The 14,176-nt window shown below is 35.6% G+C and overlaps 1 protein-coding gene across 3 annotated transcripts in view; it reads left to right on the top strand.

Moving 5' to 3' along the window:
* SLC24A2 (solute carrier family 24 member 2) overlaps positions 1-14,176 on the top strand; it is a 101,499-nt gene that overhangs the window by 67,307 nt on the left and 20,016 nt on the right. For all 3 annotated transcript variants that reach the window (XM_071730179.1, XM_071730181.1, XM_071730180.1), the window contains 2 exons: positions 9,806-9,901; positions 10,973-11,061. In XM_071730179.1, coding sequence (XP_071586280.1) covers positions 9,806-9,901; positions 10,973-11,061 — 185 coding nt within the window. The remainder of the gene's footprint in view (positions 1-9,805; positions 9,902-10,972; positions 11,062-14,176) is intronic.

Below are 14,176 nucleotides of genomic sequence, written 5' to 3' on the forward strand. Positions count from 1 at the left end.
TATATGCTCAGCATTTCAGTAGGTTGAATTTTGGGGTATAAAAACCCAGGAAAAATATGTGTTCTCCATGTGCTTGTTTCAGGATGCCTCACAATTCCTTTAAAGTCAAGCTTCCCCTGATGCTGTTGCACCTTCATGACTGGGAAGTCAATCACAGGAAAGGTCAAGTAACTGCAATGATGAAACTTCACTAAAAATTCAGGGGTTGCCTTCTGTGATTTCTCTTTATGAGTTTTGTTTTAAATAAAAGATACGTCATCTTTGAAGCTGCTTAATTACCTTGGAGAAGTGTGACATGAATTTCACACTAATATGTCTTTTATGGAAAGTGAAAATTTTCTGCTTGTCGAAGAAACCCACAGTGCATTACTTTGAGTAATCTGAGTTCACATATTTCTCAAAGGGATACACAAGTTTTGCAATGCAGGTTGCTATCTTTAAAATAGCTGTATGTCTTACACATATTTTGAGAAAGTATATTGAAGCCTATTTAGGACATAACTAGTTAAAGCTTCAGGTTTATCTGCAATCTTTGTAGCAGGACAGCAAAGATTAAAACTGGCTATGCTTTCCTTTTATGGTAGCTTGGGCAGAAATTACTGTTTCAATAAAGACTGAACCTGCAATACTTATTGAGTGAACATTGAAAATAAGCTGAGTAATTAGGTGTATTATTTGAAATTACAAATAATGTAGAACTGCTGACTAACAACATTTTTCTTTCTGCTTATTTTTTATATGGTGTGGCATCTCTGTACACAGTAGAGAACAGTGCATAATAAGGCAAATGTTGTAATCCTTCAGGAATGTCAGACAGAATTACCAAGAACCCTCCATTCTCTTCTGTTGTAAAAATATGCAGAAGAGAATAAATCAGTTCAATGGATCTCTCATTGTCCAGGATCAGTTGTTAAGCTGCATCTCTGCATCCTTTTTGTTTCATGTGACCATCAGGAATGCAGGTAACGGCTGTCAGCCAGTCTGTCTGCTATGGCCTCCCCATGGGAACAGCAGAGCATGTTCATAAAGCTGCAATTATCAAATCTTAATAGTGTTGTATATGGGGGTGTTTTATCACAGTATTTCAGATTTCCAGTTCCATTTAAAATAAGTTTATTTTAACAGCTGAGAACTTTTTCCAAAACAAGTTTTTTTTTCAAAAAGTAATTCAATTCAGTTTGAGTTTACTTAGAACCATGTTGAACGGAATCTTAGTATAACTTCATATACGCATGTATATATTCACATATATATGAAATTCACAAAATAAATACCAAAGCTGCAAAATCTAAATTTTACAGCATCAGCAAGTTAAATATATTGGAGGGTGATTGTATAGAGGCAGACCTTTCATGTTGCTGAGCAGCACTGACCCAAGTAATTTTGAAATCCACAAAATAATTCATGTGAATATGTGTGGTTGATGCTTTCTGGCATCATTGTTGTGCATTGTAGTCAGTGGGCTGAGGATCATAGAAAATGTTGTACTCTGGGTATAGCACTATAAAAGCATTAAATCTCAACAGCAGTATTAGAGTTTTTCTGGAAATAATATTGCTAACTGCAAAAATTAACCTCTTTTAATCTTTAGAGTGCTGAATTTCTGGAGTGCCCAGAACCTATTGTCAGCATCATGCACTCTCGTGCATCTTGTTTCTTTTTTCTTCAGCCTCTGTCAGGTCAGAGACTCCTCCCTTCTTTCCTGTTTGTCTTGTATTTTTCACTTAGGATAGGAAGCCAGTAGAGCTAAGCTAGATTGCCAGTATGTTGAGTACCTTGCTTTTCTGCTTCTGCTGTGCTTTATTCTGAAGGTTTAGCATAATTCAGCCTTGGTTTTGGCTTCCTCTGAAACCAATTCTGCTTCATCCATTAAGTCAGAGGCCTCATGTCATCGTTCTGTTAATTCTTAAGTCTGCTGCTATAGTGCAATTTCTTTTCAACTTCACCTTTCTTCACCCCATCCTACTCTTTCTTTTTTCTCCATGAGCCTGAACAGCCCCTCTTGCAGTGCTGTCTCCCGCATGTAATTCAATTTCTTTTGGAATTCACTCATGATTCCATTACTCTTGGACTCCTTTTGACATCTGTTTTCCACTCCTATCCTCATTCTCCAGTAAATGCCTTGCCCCATGCTCTAGCAAAGCAGAACCCAGATGCATCAGGGGAGAGAGATCAGTGAGAGCAAGTTTAAATGAAGGTGCTGCCTGTAGAGTCATCAGATACTGAGTCCTAATTCAACAGCACATGTGGCCCTCAATGATGCATGCAGGGAAGTCCATATTAAAAGTTGTTGGGAGCTCCTCACAGGTAAGGAATTAAAATCTTTTGGACTGAAGGCAAGCTGGTAGGACAATAGCTTCTTTCAGGTAAAAGCAGCTACAAAGATTATGTTGCAACACTTAGTTTTTAAAACATTTTTTAAAAATACCTGCATTTTATATCACTATAAAACAATGTATTAAGTTCTATATTTAAGTCATGTCTCTCTTTGCTTTAAGACAGAATAATCCCATACATTATTGGGCATATGTATGTGCAAGTAAGATACTGAATTGTACAAGCAAAAGTATGTCAATATTTTGGTTTATTATAGCCTGGTTTTGATAGAGTATGTTCATAAGCAACCACTAAAATCCAATTCTAATTATTTTTTTTTAAATAACAATGATAATATGCTGTATTTCTTAGTTACATGGCATAAATCTTTCTCTGTCTGCAAAAGATGTAAGAAATATTCATTTGGCAGAATTGGAAGTTTGCAAAAAGTGTTTTTTTCAAAGTGATCTTTCAAGGTATTAGATTTGCATATCATCACATCATTTTACACTTAGAAACTAATAGCAAAGCCTCTATTGAAAGAAAACCTCTTGGAATATCATGAGCTACATCAGCTAAAAAAAATAATTGGACAGCATTTGTATATTTAGTTTCTTAAGCTGTTTCATAAACATGCAGACAGATTATTTCTAAATAAAACAGCACTGCCAAACTGTTAAGTGTGCTTTTTTAAGTGATTACCCTCTGTTGAAGCTTGGATGCTTCAGAAGCTCAGTTTTAAGAGTTTACAGAAAAATGATGAGTTAAATCATCTGCAAACTCCTCAGATAAATTAGATGTGGAGAACTCTGCATTCCGTCTTTCCTCTGTCCTGCTAGAATATAATAATGCCATAGATTCAGATCTATTTCATTATTTAATTAATTTAGGTCTCATACCACCTGATAGAGTGAGTAAATATTCTCTATATCTATCTCTCTAAATTCACTATATCAAGTGATGATATAGTGGTTAAATTAAGTAACCCCACTTCAGCAATGGTATCAGAGCAATGTTTGTGGGACACCATTATGAACAATTTCTTAGAATATATATTTTGAAATTTCTTTGTTTGTTTGTTTAACTTGGATGCTTAAGTATTTGAACGTCTGACCTGAGGAATGTTAAAAGAAGCTGTTTTCCAAAGCTTCTGCTGATTAGGAACTGTCAAGGTTTATTGCATTTTCCCAAATGTAGAGGCACCAAACTGGCAATCGCCTTAAATAGGCTGAATTTTAGATTTCAGTACTTCTCCTGCATCTCACTTTAACAAGTATCCAAAGCCAGTGACTTGTGAAATTTTGAGGGGTGAAGGCAATGCAATTTGTGTAATCTGTGTTTTGGTGTCCTGTGAATTTTTTTGTATAATCACTGCTCAACTTTATGAAGCATGTGCAAAAACGTGTACCTTTCTTGAATGTTTTCTGGCTCCTTTGTGTCTTTTACTGTGATGTTGTAGAGCTTGGATCATATGGAAACCTAAAATATTATGACACAATGACTGAAGAAGGTAAGAAATATTTTAGAATTTTTTTGTATCAGCTTTTTTGGAAGCCCTCTGCGCCTTTTATGTATTTACTTTTTCCTTCACCCTTCTTAATCCTCAGTTTCTCTGTTTTTTTAAAAACTCCTTTTTGTATGTTTTCACTGATGGCGCAATCAGTTATGGCTCCTTTTTCAAGTTTTTGTGTTTGGCATTTCAGTTTTGCAATTTCAGATAAGGAAATACAATGGAATACTTTTTTTGGAGAACACACATGGAAAAACCACACTTGCAAATTATATAGCACAAAATACTACTTCACAGATGGTAAATTCTAATTATGTGCCATGCTTTACAATGCATTAAAGAAGATAAATTAATCTGTGGATTTTCAAATCACTCAGTTTGTGTACAATTACAAAGTTACTTCACCTTATTGTATTATTCAAAAGTAATGAATAAATCTTGAAAACTAGACATGACTATTCCTAGTATTAATTGTATGCTTAATGGCAGTGCAAAAATCATGCAATTTAAAATCCTGGTTCTAGGAATACAAGAAGGAGGTAATTAGGACTTAAATTGGGGCTCAGTTAAATATAAGGATATTTTTCTGCTGATTGAAGACCATGTCAGTTTATTATACTAATTCAGTAAAGCAAATAACTGTGTACTATATTTCCAGCACATGCTTTCAGTCATAGTGCAGTCAGCATTCCTATGATTCTGAAGTTTCACTGAAGTGAAACCTGATTGTCTGTAGGATCAAGGCCTCTTGTCCAGCTCAGATTAAAATGCCATACACAGGGTTTCATGAATGTTCTGTTCAGTGGAATGTCTGAGGATGAGCATGAGTTTGTGGCTTGTAGAAAGGTTAGCTGCCTAGTCCTACTTACTTTTAATGTTGGGAATGCAAGGCAAATAGCTTATTTCTCTGTTTTTAAAAACACAGTTATTTTCTGTGAAAATAACTTCAGGATGAATCCTGAAGTCATAAAGGTTATAAGAAAATCTTCATTATATGGCTTACTCATAATCAGTTTCTCCAAGGCGGGGGGAAATAGAAAGGTGTTGACTTCTGACTATTTCCCATTTTCTGCATCTGCTGTTGGTACTCAAATATAACTGTACTATTGTGGGGGGTTGTAGCAAACAGTTCTTTCCATCTTTGTGTGTATTGTTGGAAGATGCTGATCTCTTCTGTAGCAGGTGTGAGCACCAGGGCAGTCATACCACATCATCTTCTTTTGCCCTGATTCTTCATCTAATTCACAGGACTGGCACTGATATAGGAAAATAAGTCAGGGAGGAGATTTTACTGCGCAAACAGTGGCATCTATGTTGCTTAAATACACGTTTCAAGTACCTGAAATGAGTCATTAAACCAGGCTATTCAGCCACCAGAGCTAGAGCTTTTGAAGTACGTCTCATCTCAGTCACCAGATCACAGTCTTATTAAAATCAAGATACAAAAGTAACTTCGCATTGTAGCCTTCTAGTTGGTTATATTAAGGTTTTGCTTGGTTGGGTTTTTTCTGAAGTATTTTATATACAATTTCAGAAGTAGTCACTACATTAGTAGCCTTCTGATATTCATAAATACTCCACTGAAAGTTAAATGTAGATGTTTGTGAGAAAATACCAATACAAGTGTGATACATACAATATATATGTATATTAATACTGTGCCTATCCTGAAGTAATGCTCTTAATGTAATCTCAGAAAGCACTCCTCATGAATAAATAATCCAAAACTATAATGTAGCAATAGTAAAAATCCACTATCAAAAATCTTCCAGTAGCAAAAGTAAGAAAGAAAACTCTTGTCTTTAGGAGGATTAACAGTGACAAGAGTCTACTGATACAACTGTCATCATCATTTTTGAGGACAGTCAGATATTGGAATGGTCTCCCAGGCAAAGTGGTGGATTCCTCCACTTTGGAAAGTTTGAAGTCTCAGCTCAACAGAGTGCTGACACATGTTTACAAACAATAAAGTTAGAAGGGTTGGACCAGATGATCCTTCAGGTCCCTTCCAACCTCATCTTCTATGATTCTATGATTCTGTGATTGATTTTCATGTCTTTCACAAAAGAAGTAAAGAACAGTGTATCCCAGAAGTGGTATTTAGGTCAAAGTGATCTGCATCTTAAACTTTCTGTCTGTGTATTCAAAAGAATAATTACTATCAGTCTGCCTTTTTTGACAGATTTTTTTTATACATTTCTAATTGAAAGTTAGTTGCAGGAACATATAAAGCCAGTTGCAAAGCCATGGAATTTTTTCTAATATATGACATCCTTGTCAACAGGTCCTCAAAGCCAGAGTGGAGATAGGCAGGAAATTCCACTGGTAGAGATGCTGAGGCACTTCTGTTCTTATTGCTGCATCAAAACAGTCAAAAAGTGATGGTTAGGTCGCAATGCACAATCAGATATAGCATAATGGCCAGAGGACCATTGTCCTCCAGGTCTTAGAAACTGGTCTCCACTGTTTTCTTTGCCCCTTTTTGGTCTGAAAGTGACTTTAAATTAATTGCAGATTAATCAGGCCCAACTAGGAGGAAAAATGTACTCAATAGAGTACCCTCATGGTAATCTTGTACTGTCAAGTAACTTCCATTGACAGTCTACAATTTGACAAAACTGCACATATTCTCAGTAGATATTTCTGTAGGATTTTAAAGTTGAAGGAGAAAGCCCATGAGGTAGATTTTATGGAACTGATTAGTTGTGACCCACTGGATATGTTCCACAACTGGCCACAAGCAGGACTCGTAGGTGCAGTTCAGACTGCTCAACAGCCAGAGATCTGGCATGTTCAGACTCATGAAATGTTGGCTATGGCTCTGAAGATGTAGTAATTTGCATTTAATCAAAGACTGAAGACTAGACAAATGGTGGAGTCTTGAATTTTTTTAATGGGTGAATTTCTGAAGGTAAACTATTTTCCCATCAAATCAAGGGCTTTCCTAACCCAGGGAATCTAAAGTTTTCAGTTTAGACTATGGTCAAAGGATTTGCTTTCTAAGACATCCTTGATAAGCAGGAGAATCTCTGCCAGCTGGAGGTACTGATATAGATCAAGACATATCTATATTATATGATACAGATTTGTTTGCATATATTAAACCAATTTAGTTTTAAGCTACCTTCTTTTTTAATCACCATGATCTGCTGTTCTTTCTATCCTACCCTTTGTAAACTAAATGGGCTGCAAATCTATCTAGAAAATCTAGATTACTCAAGAATTTTCAATAAAAATCTATCTATTTTGGGTCCTTGGAATCAATCATTTTTATTCACCTAAATCTCATGATACCAGGTGGTGTGAAAATTACCTTTATGTAGTCAAACCTTTAATAGAAATATTTAACAAATGCTGAAGTGCAAACATAAGCTCCTGCCTTCTCATAGTAACATAAAATACCTATGGACTGTTTCAGTAACCCCAGCTGAAGATGAGAAAAAAGGTTTGAGAGAGGATCTGTACCTAAGGGTCTTCCTGTAAAAGTGAAATTACACAGAAATATCCTGAGCTGGTCCTTTTTCCTAGTGATTGTGCTTCCCCTTTGCTGAACAAACTTTGATGTGGTTTGGAGGAGGAAATGTCAAGGAAAGGGACAGAGGAGGAATAGCTCTGCTGGTTTTCAACATCTGACTGTCTTCATGCAGGCTGGTACTGCTGCTTTCTTCAGTTTTGTGCTTTTGGTAGTCTATGTTATGTCTCATACTCATTTCCTCACACTGTAACCTACACTGAGTAAATCTATGGGAAGGTAATGATATAAAACAATGTAATCTGGACAATGCTTGTACTGAGAAATAAAACTAAACCAAAATACATTTCCATTTCAAATGCTGAAGTTAATTTCCATGGCAGTGACTTGTAACTCTGGGACACTCTCCTGAATAAAGTGGTCTAACTTAAAATGTTAAAAGTCAGTGCAAGAAATCCTTATCCCGGGAAGAAGGAAGATATTGGGAATATGAAAAAAAAAGTTGGAAACAACTTCAGTTAAGCTAACCTAAACCAGTGTGAATACCTGCAGAGACATTTTCAGTGCAATAATGGCTCGAGTTACTCTAATAAAAAAACCTAAATACTTCCAAATGCTCTCAAACAAAAGCCTAGACTATCTTTATAGAATTCTGAATCACTTTAATGAACCTCTTTGAATTGAACGTAGATTAAAAGGTGCTCCTGGAATAGGTAGAGACAAGGATGGTAGGGACATGTACTTCTCAGAAAATATTTCCGTTGCATCATTTGCATTACTTGCAAAAATGCATCTGTGTATTAGGGGCATCACAAACCAAATTCTGAAACATAGGAACAGACTTGATACTTTCAGCTTAAAACATTTGGAAATTTGATTTTCATTTTTTTCCTCCATTTTTATTTTGTCTTAATCTGATATACCGAGCAACTATATTTCTCTTGATATCTCTTTTTCTTTCTTTAACTCTTTGTTTCTTCTTCTAACTAAAAGCTGGCACTCACCCTGAGCACTGCAATAATGAGATGGCTCGCTATTTTATGATTATGTTCTACTCTGAGATACTCCTCTGCAGACAGTTTTACTCTAGGTTCCATGTACCCAAAACAATAATCTTTGCAATATATTGGGAATGGCTAAAGATTTTTTTGGAGCATGATGTGTTTGTGAAAAGATATGGACTGCTGTAGAGACAGAAATGCATATTAAATCTTTGTGGTATTACTTTCCAAGTGATTTGCTGTTGACATAAATTGCTCTTTTCAGCAAATGGTAGCTCCTAGTCTCTGTGGACTATGCATATGCTCCTCCACATACAAAACTGTTGATGCAGGGGTTTAAAGCTCCCATTTGTGAGAAGGGAAGAGAAGACTACTTTCTTGACTAAAGATTTATTCTCCTGTCTCTTTTATTTTAGATAAGAAACAGTGGCTCTGTTATCCAACTGACTTGAGTTAATTTGTGACTTCTCACTGTTACTTCCCACTGTTAATCAGTTACGTGATTCCACTGAAATATCTTTTGGTCTTAAGAGTATGATGGTTTTGCTTCTGGGACACCAAAAATTTTCAGTGGAAGTGAAGAATTAAAACAGTCTCAGTCCCTGTAATGGCATTAATTGGAAGCATACTGTACCAGTTTTACTTTTAAAAAATTATTAAGAAAAAAAAATAAAGGGCAATAGCAATGAGGGTAACAATAAAGACAGAAAATAATCTTTCTACTCAACACAGATGGTCATAAGCTGTCTAAAGAATCTTTACATAGGAAAATCAACAAATGCAGAGGACAGATCAAGTTAATTTCACTTATTATTTGCTACCTTTGATACTGACTTTCACATGGAATATGTTATTTGGACTTAGTGTTCAATAAACTGTGACAGGACCTGCAGCGTCTCTTAGGATAAAATGAGCTGCACTGGATATGGTATAGATGATTAGCTGCATGGTTAACATCACAGGAGACAAAAGACACCTTCCAGGTTTAGAAGAAACTTTACCTTTGAGAATCTGGTATGGAAATCATATGTTCTGGAGATTTCTTCTGTTTCTGAGGTACCTGTGAAAGTCACAAAGGTGACCACAGTCCCCATGATGAAATACATGTGTTCATTTGAAATTATGTGTTCTTGTACTATCAATTGAGGGTTGAAAATATTTGCTTGTTTATAGTATCTTTATCTATACTCATCCTCTGTTTAGGCTGAAATCCTAAGCACTTTTGTAGGTGGAACTTTACTGTCTGCTTCTGAAGAAAAAGAATATCTTTGGTTTTCAATTTCTTGTTGCAATTATTGATGACTTCTCAGACCAGAAAGAAATTATTTTCAACAAAAAAGAGGTATAAATAAGAACATTATATAGCATTTAATAACAAGTTTTCTGCCTGAAAGGGGATGGAAATGGACCATCAACACCGATTCATGGAGCCTATCTATGGAAAAGAAATTCTGTTTCTCATAAAAGCTTCACTTTAATTTTTATAATTACATTGCTTTCTTTTAGGAAAGTTCAAGGAAAGAGCTTCAATTCTGCATAAGATTGCCAAAAAGAAGTGCCAGGTTGAAGACAGTGAAAGACAAAATGGAGCTGCTAATCATGGTGAGTGCAGCAGTGCAGATTTATCACCTGTTCCTATCACTGTTTGTTTGAAAAATTTTAGAGACTGATTTTTCCTTCTACTTCCCTTTTGCTTTCTTAGTAAAAATATTGTGATTCCCCATACAAGAGAGTCTGAAAATTATCCAGAGGACAGGAATTAAGTGCAAGAAGAGGAAGTTAGTTAAGGCATCTAGAAAGCTTCCTGAAAGCTTTCAAGACAGAGTAGCAATCCTGATTTTGGATGTGTTAAAGTGAGAGAAGTAGAGAGACAAAATTTACTCACAGTTTGTATGTGAAAAGTTAATTAGTTTATTGATCTGCTCTAGGAGAATATGTGTTTTATGTGGTATCATCCTTGTCACAAAAAGAAACAGTCTTCATATTTCAGATTTAACTTTCCTGTGAGTTTTCTATCTATGAGTTGTTTAGGCCCATTTATGCACAATTTTGCTAATTGTGCAAAATCACTCTATTATGGTTTTCCATTAAAGATAAGAATTTGCATTTCAGTTCGTAAGTTCCTACAGGAAAAGAAAATTATGCATACTATGTCCTGTTTTTCTACTTTACCTTGGCATGTTTCTGCATTAGAAAATAAGATACAAATATATCTGATAAAAGATGAATGATCTCATCAGTTGACCCTTTTTCTGACCTTGTGCTATGCGTAGATGCTATTTGCTTCCAGAATCAAGCAGTCAAGTGAGACACTGATGATAAAGAACAATGCTGGCTAGGGGGTTTAAGAGACAGCACACATGCACAAAAATAATTGCAGTCTGTCACTCTTATGACTGTGATCTTGTTTATTTTTACTTTGGAAGTATCTCCATAGACTTCTGTGTTTACTTCTGTGCACAAGAGCTCACCACTCAGAAGAATGTAATTCAAAATGTGTACTGGTCAAATGAAAAAAGAAATTTTGTCTCTGTCTTTTTAAGGCAGATGTTGATTGACATTCAGTATTTGACCGTTTAAACAGACTGAACAAGTTAAAGCATTTTCAACAATAGATTTGTTCTTAATATTCTGTCTGTTGTTCTCTGCTCTGACTTATGGATGATGCCAAAGAAAAAAGTGCAAAAGTGGAAGTTGCAGTAACACCACCAGCTGATTCAGGACCAGTGCAGAATGGAATCGCCCACAACGTTGATGAAGAGGTTAATACCTTTTTTATTCTTCTTTTGATATTTATACTGGTAAATATACTACATGCTTGATTGTGCATTTCACTGACCGTATACATCTTAAGAGCAAGAAGCTGCTAATATGAATTGTCTACAATATATCTGGTCTTCATTCACAAACAAAACCCAAGTTTAGTTTGCCATATATTATTGCTTCTGCCCTTCAGCATACAGTAAGAGGGTAGACGTATATGTGTTCTTTTATAAAATGTATTTTAATATATCAGATAATGTTTTGACAGCCTTAAATGCAGCTAATGGAAATTTCTTGTCTGATTATCACCACTGCACAAAACCTGTATTCTTAAGAGGATAACCTGTCATTTTGTGCTTTCTGGGATAGTTAGAAATAGTTATAAAAGAAGAGCTGCACAGAAACTTATTCATCCCGCCTTCTGTTATCTTGAGACAAACAACAAATTAAGCTGAGTGGGTTGTACTAAACAAATGTTTCTTTGACTCTTATTGCAGATGGTTAAAATCTGCAAAAGAAGTAATTAAACACTTCAGAGTATTTTAACATAAACCTTTTGTAGATGATGAGTAAGTGCGTAACTGTGTCTAATTCGTACAATGGCTACAGAAATAGCTATATGGTTGAGCTAGTTTTTTCCTTAAATAAATTGTAAATCTCAAGAGTAGTTGACTGCAAAATTTGGCACTTCCAGACCCTTTTAAAATGTCTTTCAATTTTTTATTACACCACCTGCACCCCAAGTAGGCAAATAAGAGGAAAAATGCTGCTGAATCAATTTTGCTAAACCTGGGCACTGCTCTTTTAGACTGAGACAGCAAAACATGAAAGGGAGAAAGTCTTGTTAAAAATAATCCTTGATTCAGAAGTTTTTATAATGGTTTTATTTGCACAGTTTACTTCTTAGCATACTCCTTAGGCTGTATTGCCACAATAAAGTTACTGCAAGGTCTATACCATAACATGGACTACTCTGTATTAAAAGTGGGATGAACTTTGTTACATTTACATATAGCAAAATCATGCAAGAAAAGGGAAATAGCCATGTTTTGTTTTGAATTGTCCCAGGTTTAAGTTTTGGTATTTTAGTTGCTTTCCCTTATTTATCATTTAACAAAATTGTCAGTCTGAATCCGAGGTCATCTGATTGCCTTCATGAACTGAGCAATACCACTGTAGGTGCAGTTCTTTCTATGGAAGGCTTTGCAAGCCATAAGAAAAATCATGTGTGTGAGTAATGGAGTGTGTTTGTGTCTGATTGCTGCATCCTGAACACAATTATCCCTCACTAGGAATATAATTTGTACTTAAACATGCTTGCAACAGGGAAATCCTGTTTTTTTTCCTGCAAGACTGGAAAAAACCCTGCAATGTGTAGTCAGGTAAGTCTTTAGGAAGTGTTCTATTATCTTTATTTAGCTGGAGGTGGAGAAATTACAAGATTATTTTGGCCAGCTGGTGTGTTAGTGAAATAAATACTGGCAGATAGCTTTCCTTTTTTACTTTTTGCAGATAATTTTGGTCTCGGGGAATAGAAATGGAGAATAAGAATCAAGAGTCTAAAAGATACGGATAGTTTTTGGTATCCTGAATGATAGGTAACTATAATGAATCTCCCATGCAAAAGAGAGCATAGTAGAACATTAAATTACCTTTTCTATTAATCTAAGTTAACAGTTAACTGTGTCAGACTGACACGCCACTTTAAGATCCTTGTCATCCCAGCAAAGCATTACTCTTACAAAAATGAGATGAGTAAAATCTGTGTGATAAAAATTCTCAGGACCATACTGAAACACTCAGCATTTTAAGATTAGAAAGATAAATATTAAATTCCATTTGGGTCCTGTTCTGAGAGTCCATCCTCATCACTGCAGTGAAATACTTCTTTTGATGATTTTTTAACTTCAGCCAAAACAAAACCCAACAAAATCCAGATAAGAACAACTTTTACACTTACGTTCTCAGAGGTCAGTAAGGGATGACATAGCCTGGTTTAACCTGTTAGTGTGTACTTAAATCAGTCTGTAGGTTATATGAAAACTACAATGGACTCTTAATAGAGCTCAGTAGTTTAATAAGGCGACTGATCTTTTGGTGTAAGATTTTTTTTTCAGGTGAGGTTGTTCAGTGAAAACAATGAGGGGAAAGCAATCCTAGACAATTGCATCTCACTGAAATGTCCACATGCTATCATTCTGCATTGTAATGAAGTAGTTTCTGAGATTTTCAGAAATCCACAATGTCAAGCAGCCCCATCACTCAAGACAATGGTTTCCATTTCAAGCAACTGCATGGCAAGGAGGAAAAATTATTTCAGGAGTACATTACTCAGCAATGTCTTGCTTTCATCTCCCTTTAGGCATTTTAAACTTTCACTGAGGAAGGGTTTGGACCTTTTATGTTAATTTCTAACATAATGTTATTATAATGTTGTTATGTTAATTTTATAACTAATATGTTAATTAAGGGCATTCTGAAAAATTCTTATGCTGTATCAGAGGTGGGATACATCATTTATCCTTAGTGAAATTACAAAATTAATCAAGCAGAGCAGTTTGTAGCTGATGGAGGAGTGATTCTGCAGATTTAGCTCCATCAGTCTGAAGCAAACGATTTTGGAGGTCTGCTGTCACAGTAAAAAATTGCAATCCCATAATAACATTTTGAGATGGCCCATGCTGGGTTCCTCACCATTGGGATTTCTAATTTTGTCTTCTTCAGTGATAACCTGACAGCTGCTGCTATCTCAGACTGCTTTCATTATTGATATGCTGGAACCTATATAAAAGCATAATTAAAACCATGTATTCAAATTTTTGAAATGTTGTAATGAAACCATTCACTCATCCATGTGAAAAATATGATATCTCATATCTCTATGATACTTAGGATCCTACTTCCCTGTGAGGGTTCTCTGCCTACTTCATACTGTACAGGAACCAACATATTGCCTGGTTTTTTGTGCACAGCTTCCTGATAGACCTGCCCAAGCAATGGCATCACCCTGACACTAACACTGGGCTGCTCAGTTTCTTTCTCCTTTGTACATTGCATTCATGGACACTGATAGGATTTCTCCTGATTTATGGAAGTGTAGGCAACGACTGAATC

The sequence above is a fragment of the Heliangelus exortis genome, chromosome Z, assembly GCF_036169615.1.
Source record: "Heliangelus exortis chromosome Z, bHelExo1.hap1, whole genome shotgun sequence".
Classification (NCBI taxonomy): domain Eukaryota; kingdom Metazoa; phylum Chordata; class Aves; order Apodiformes; family Trochilidae; genus Heliangelus; species Heliangelus exortis.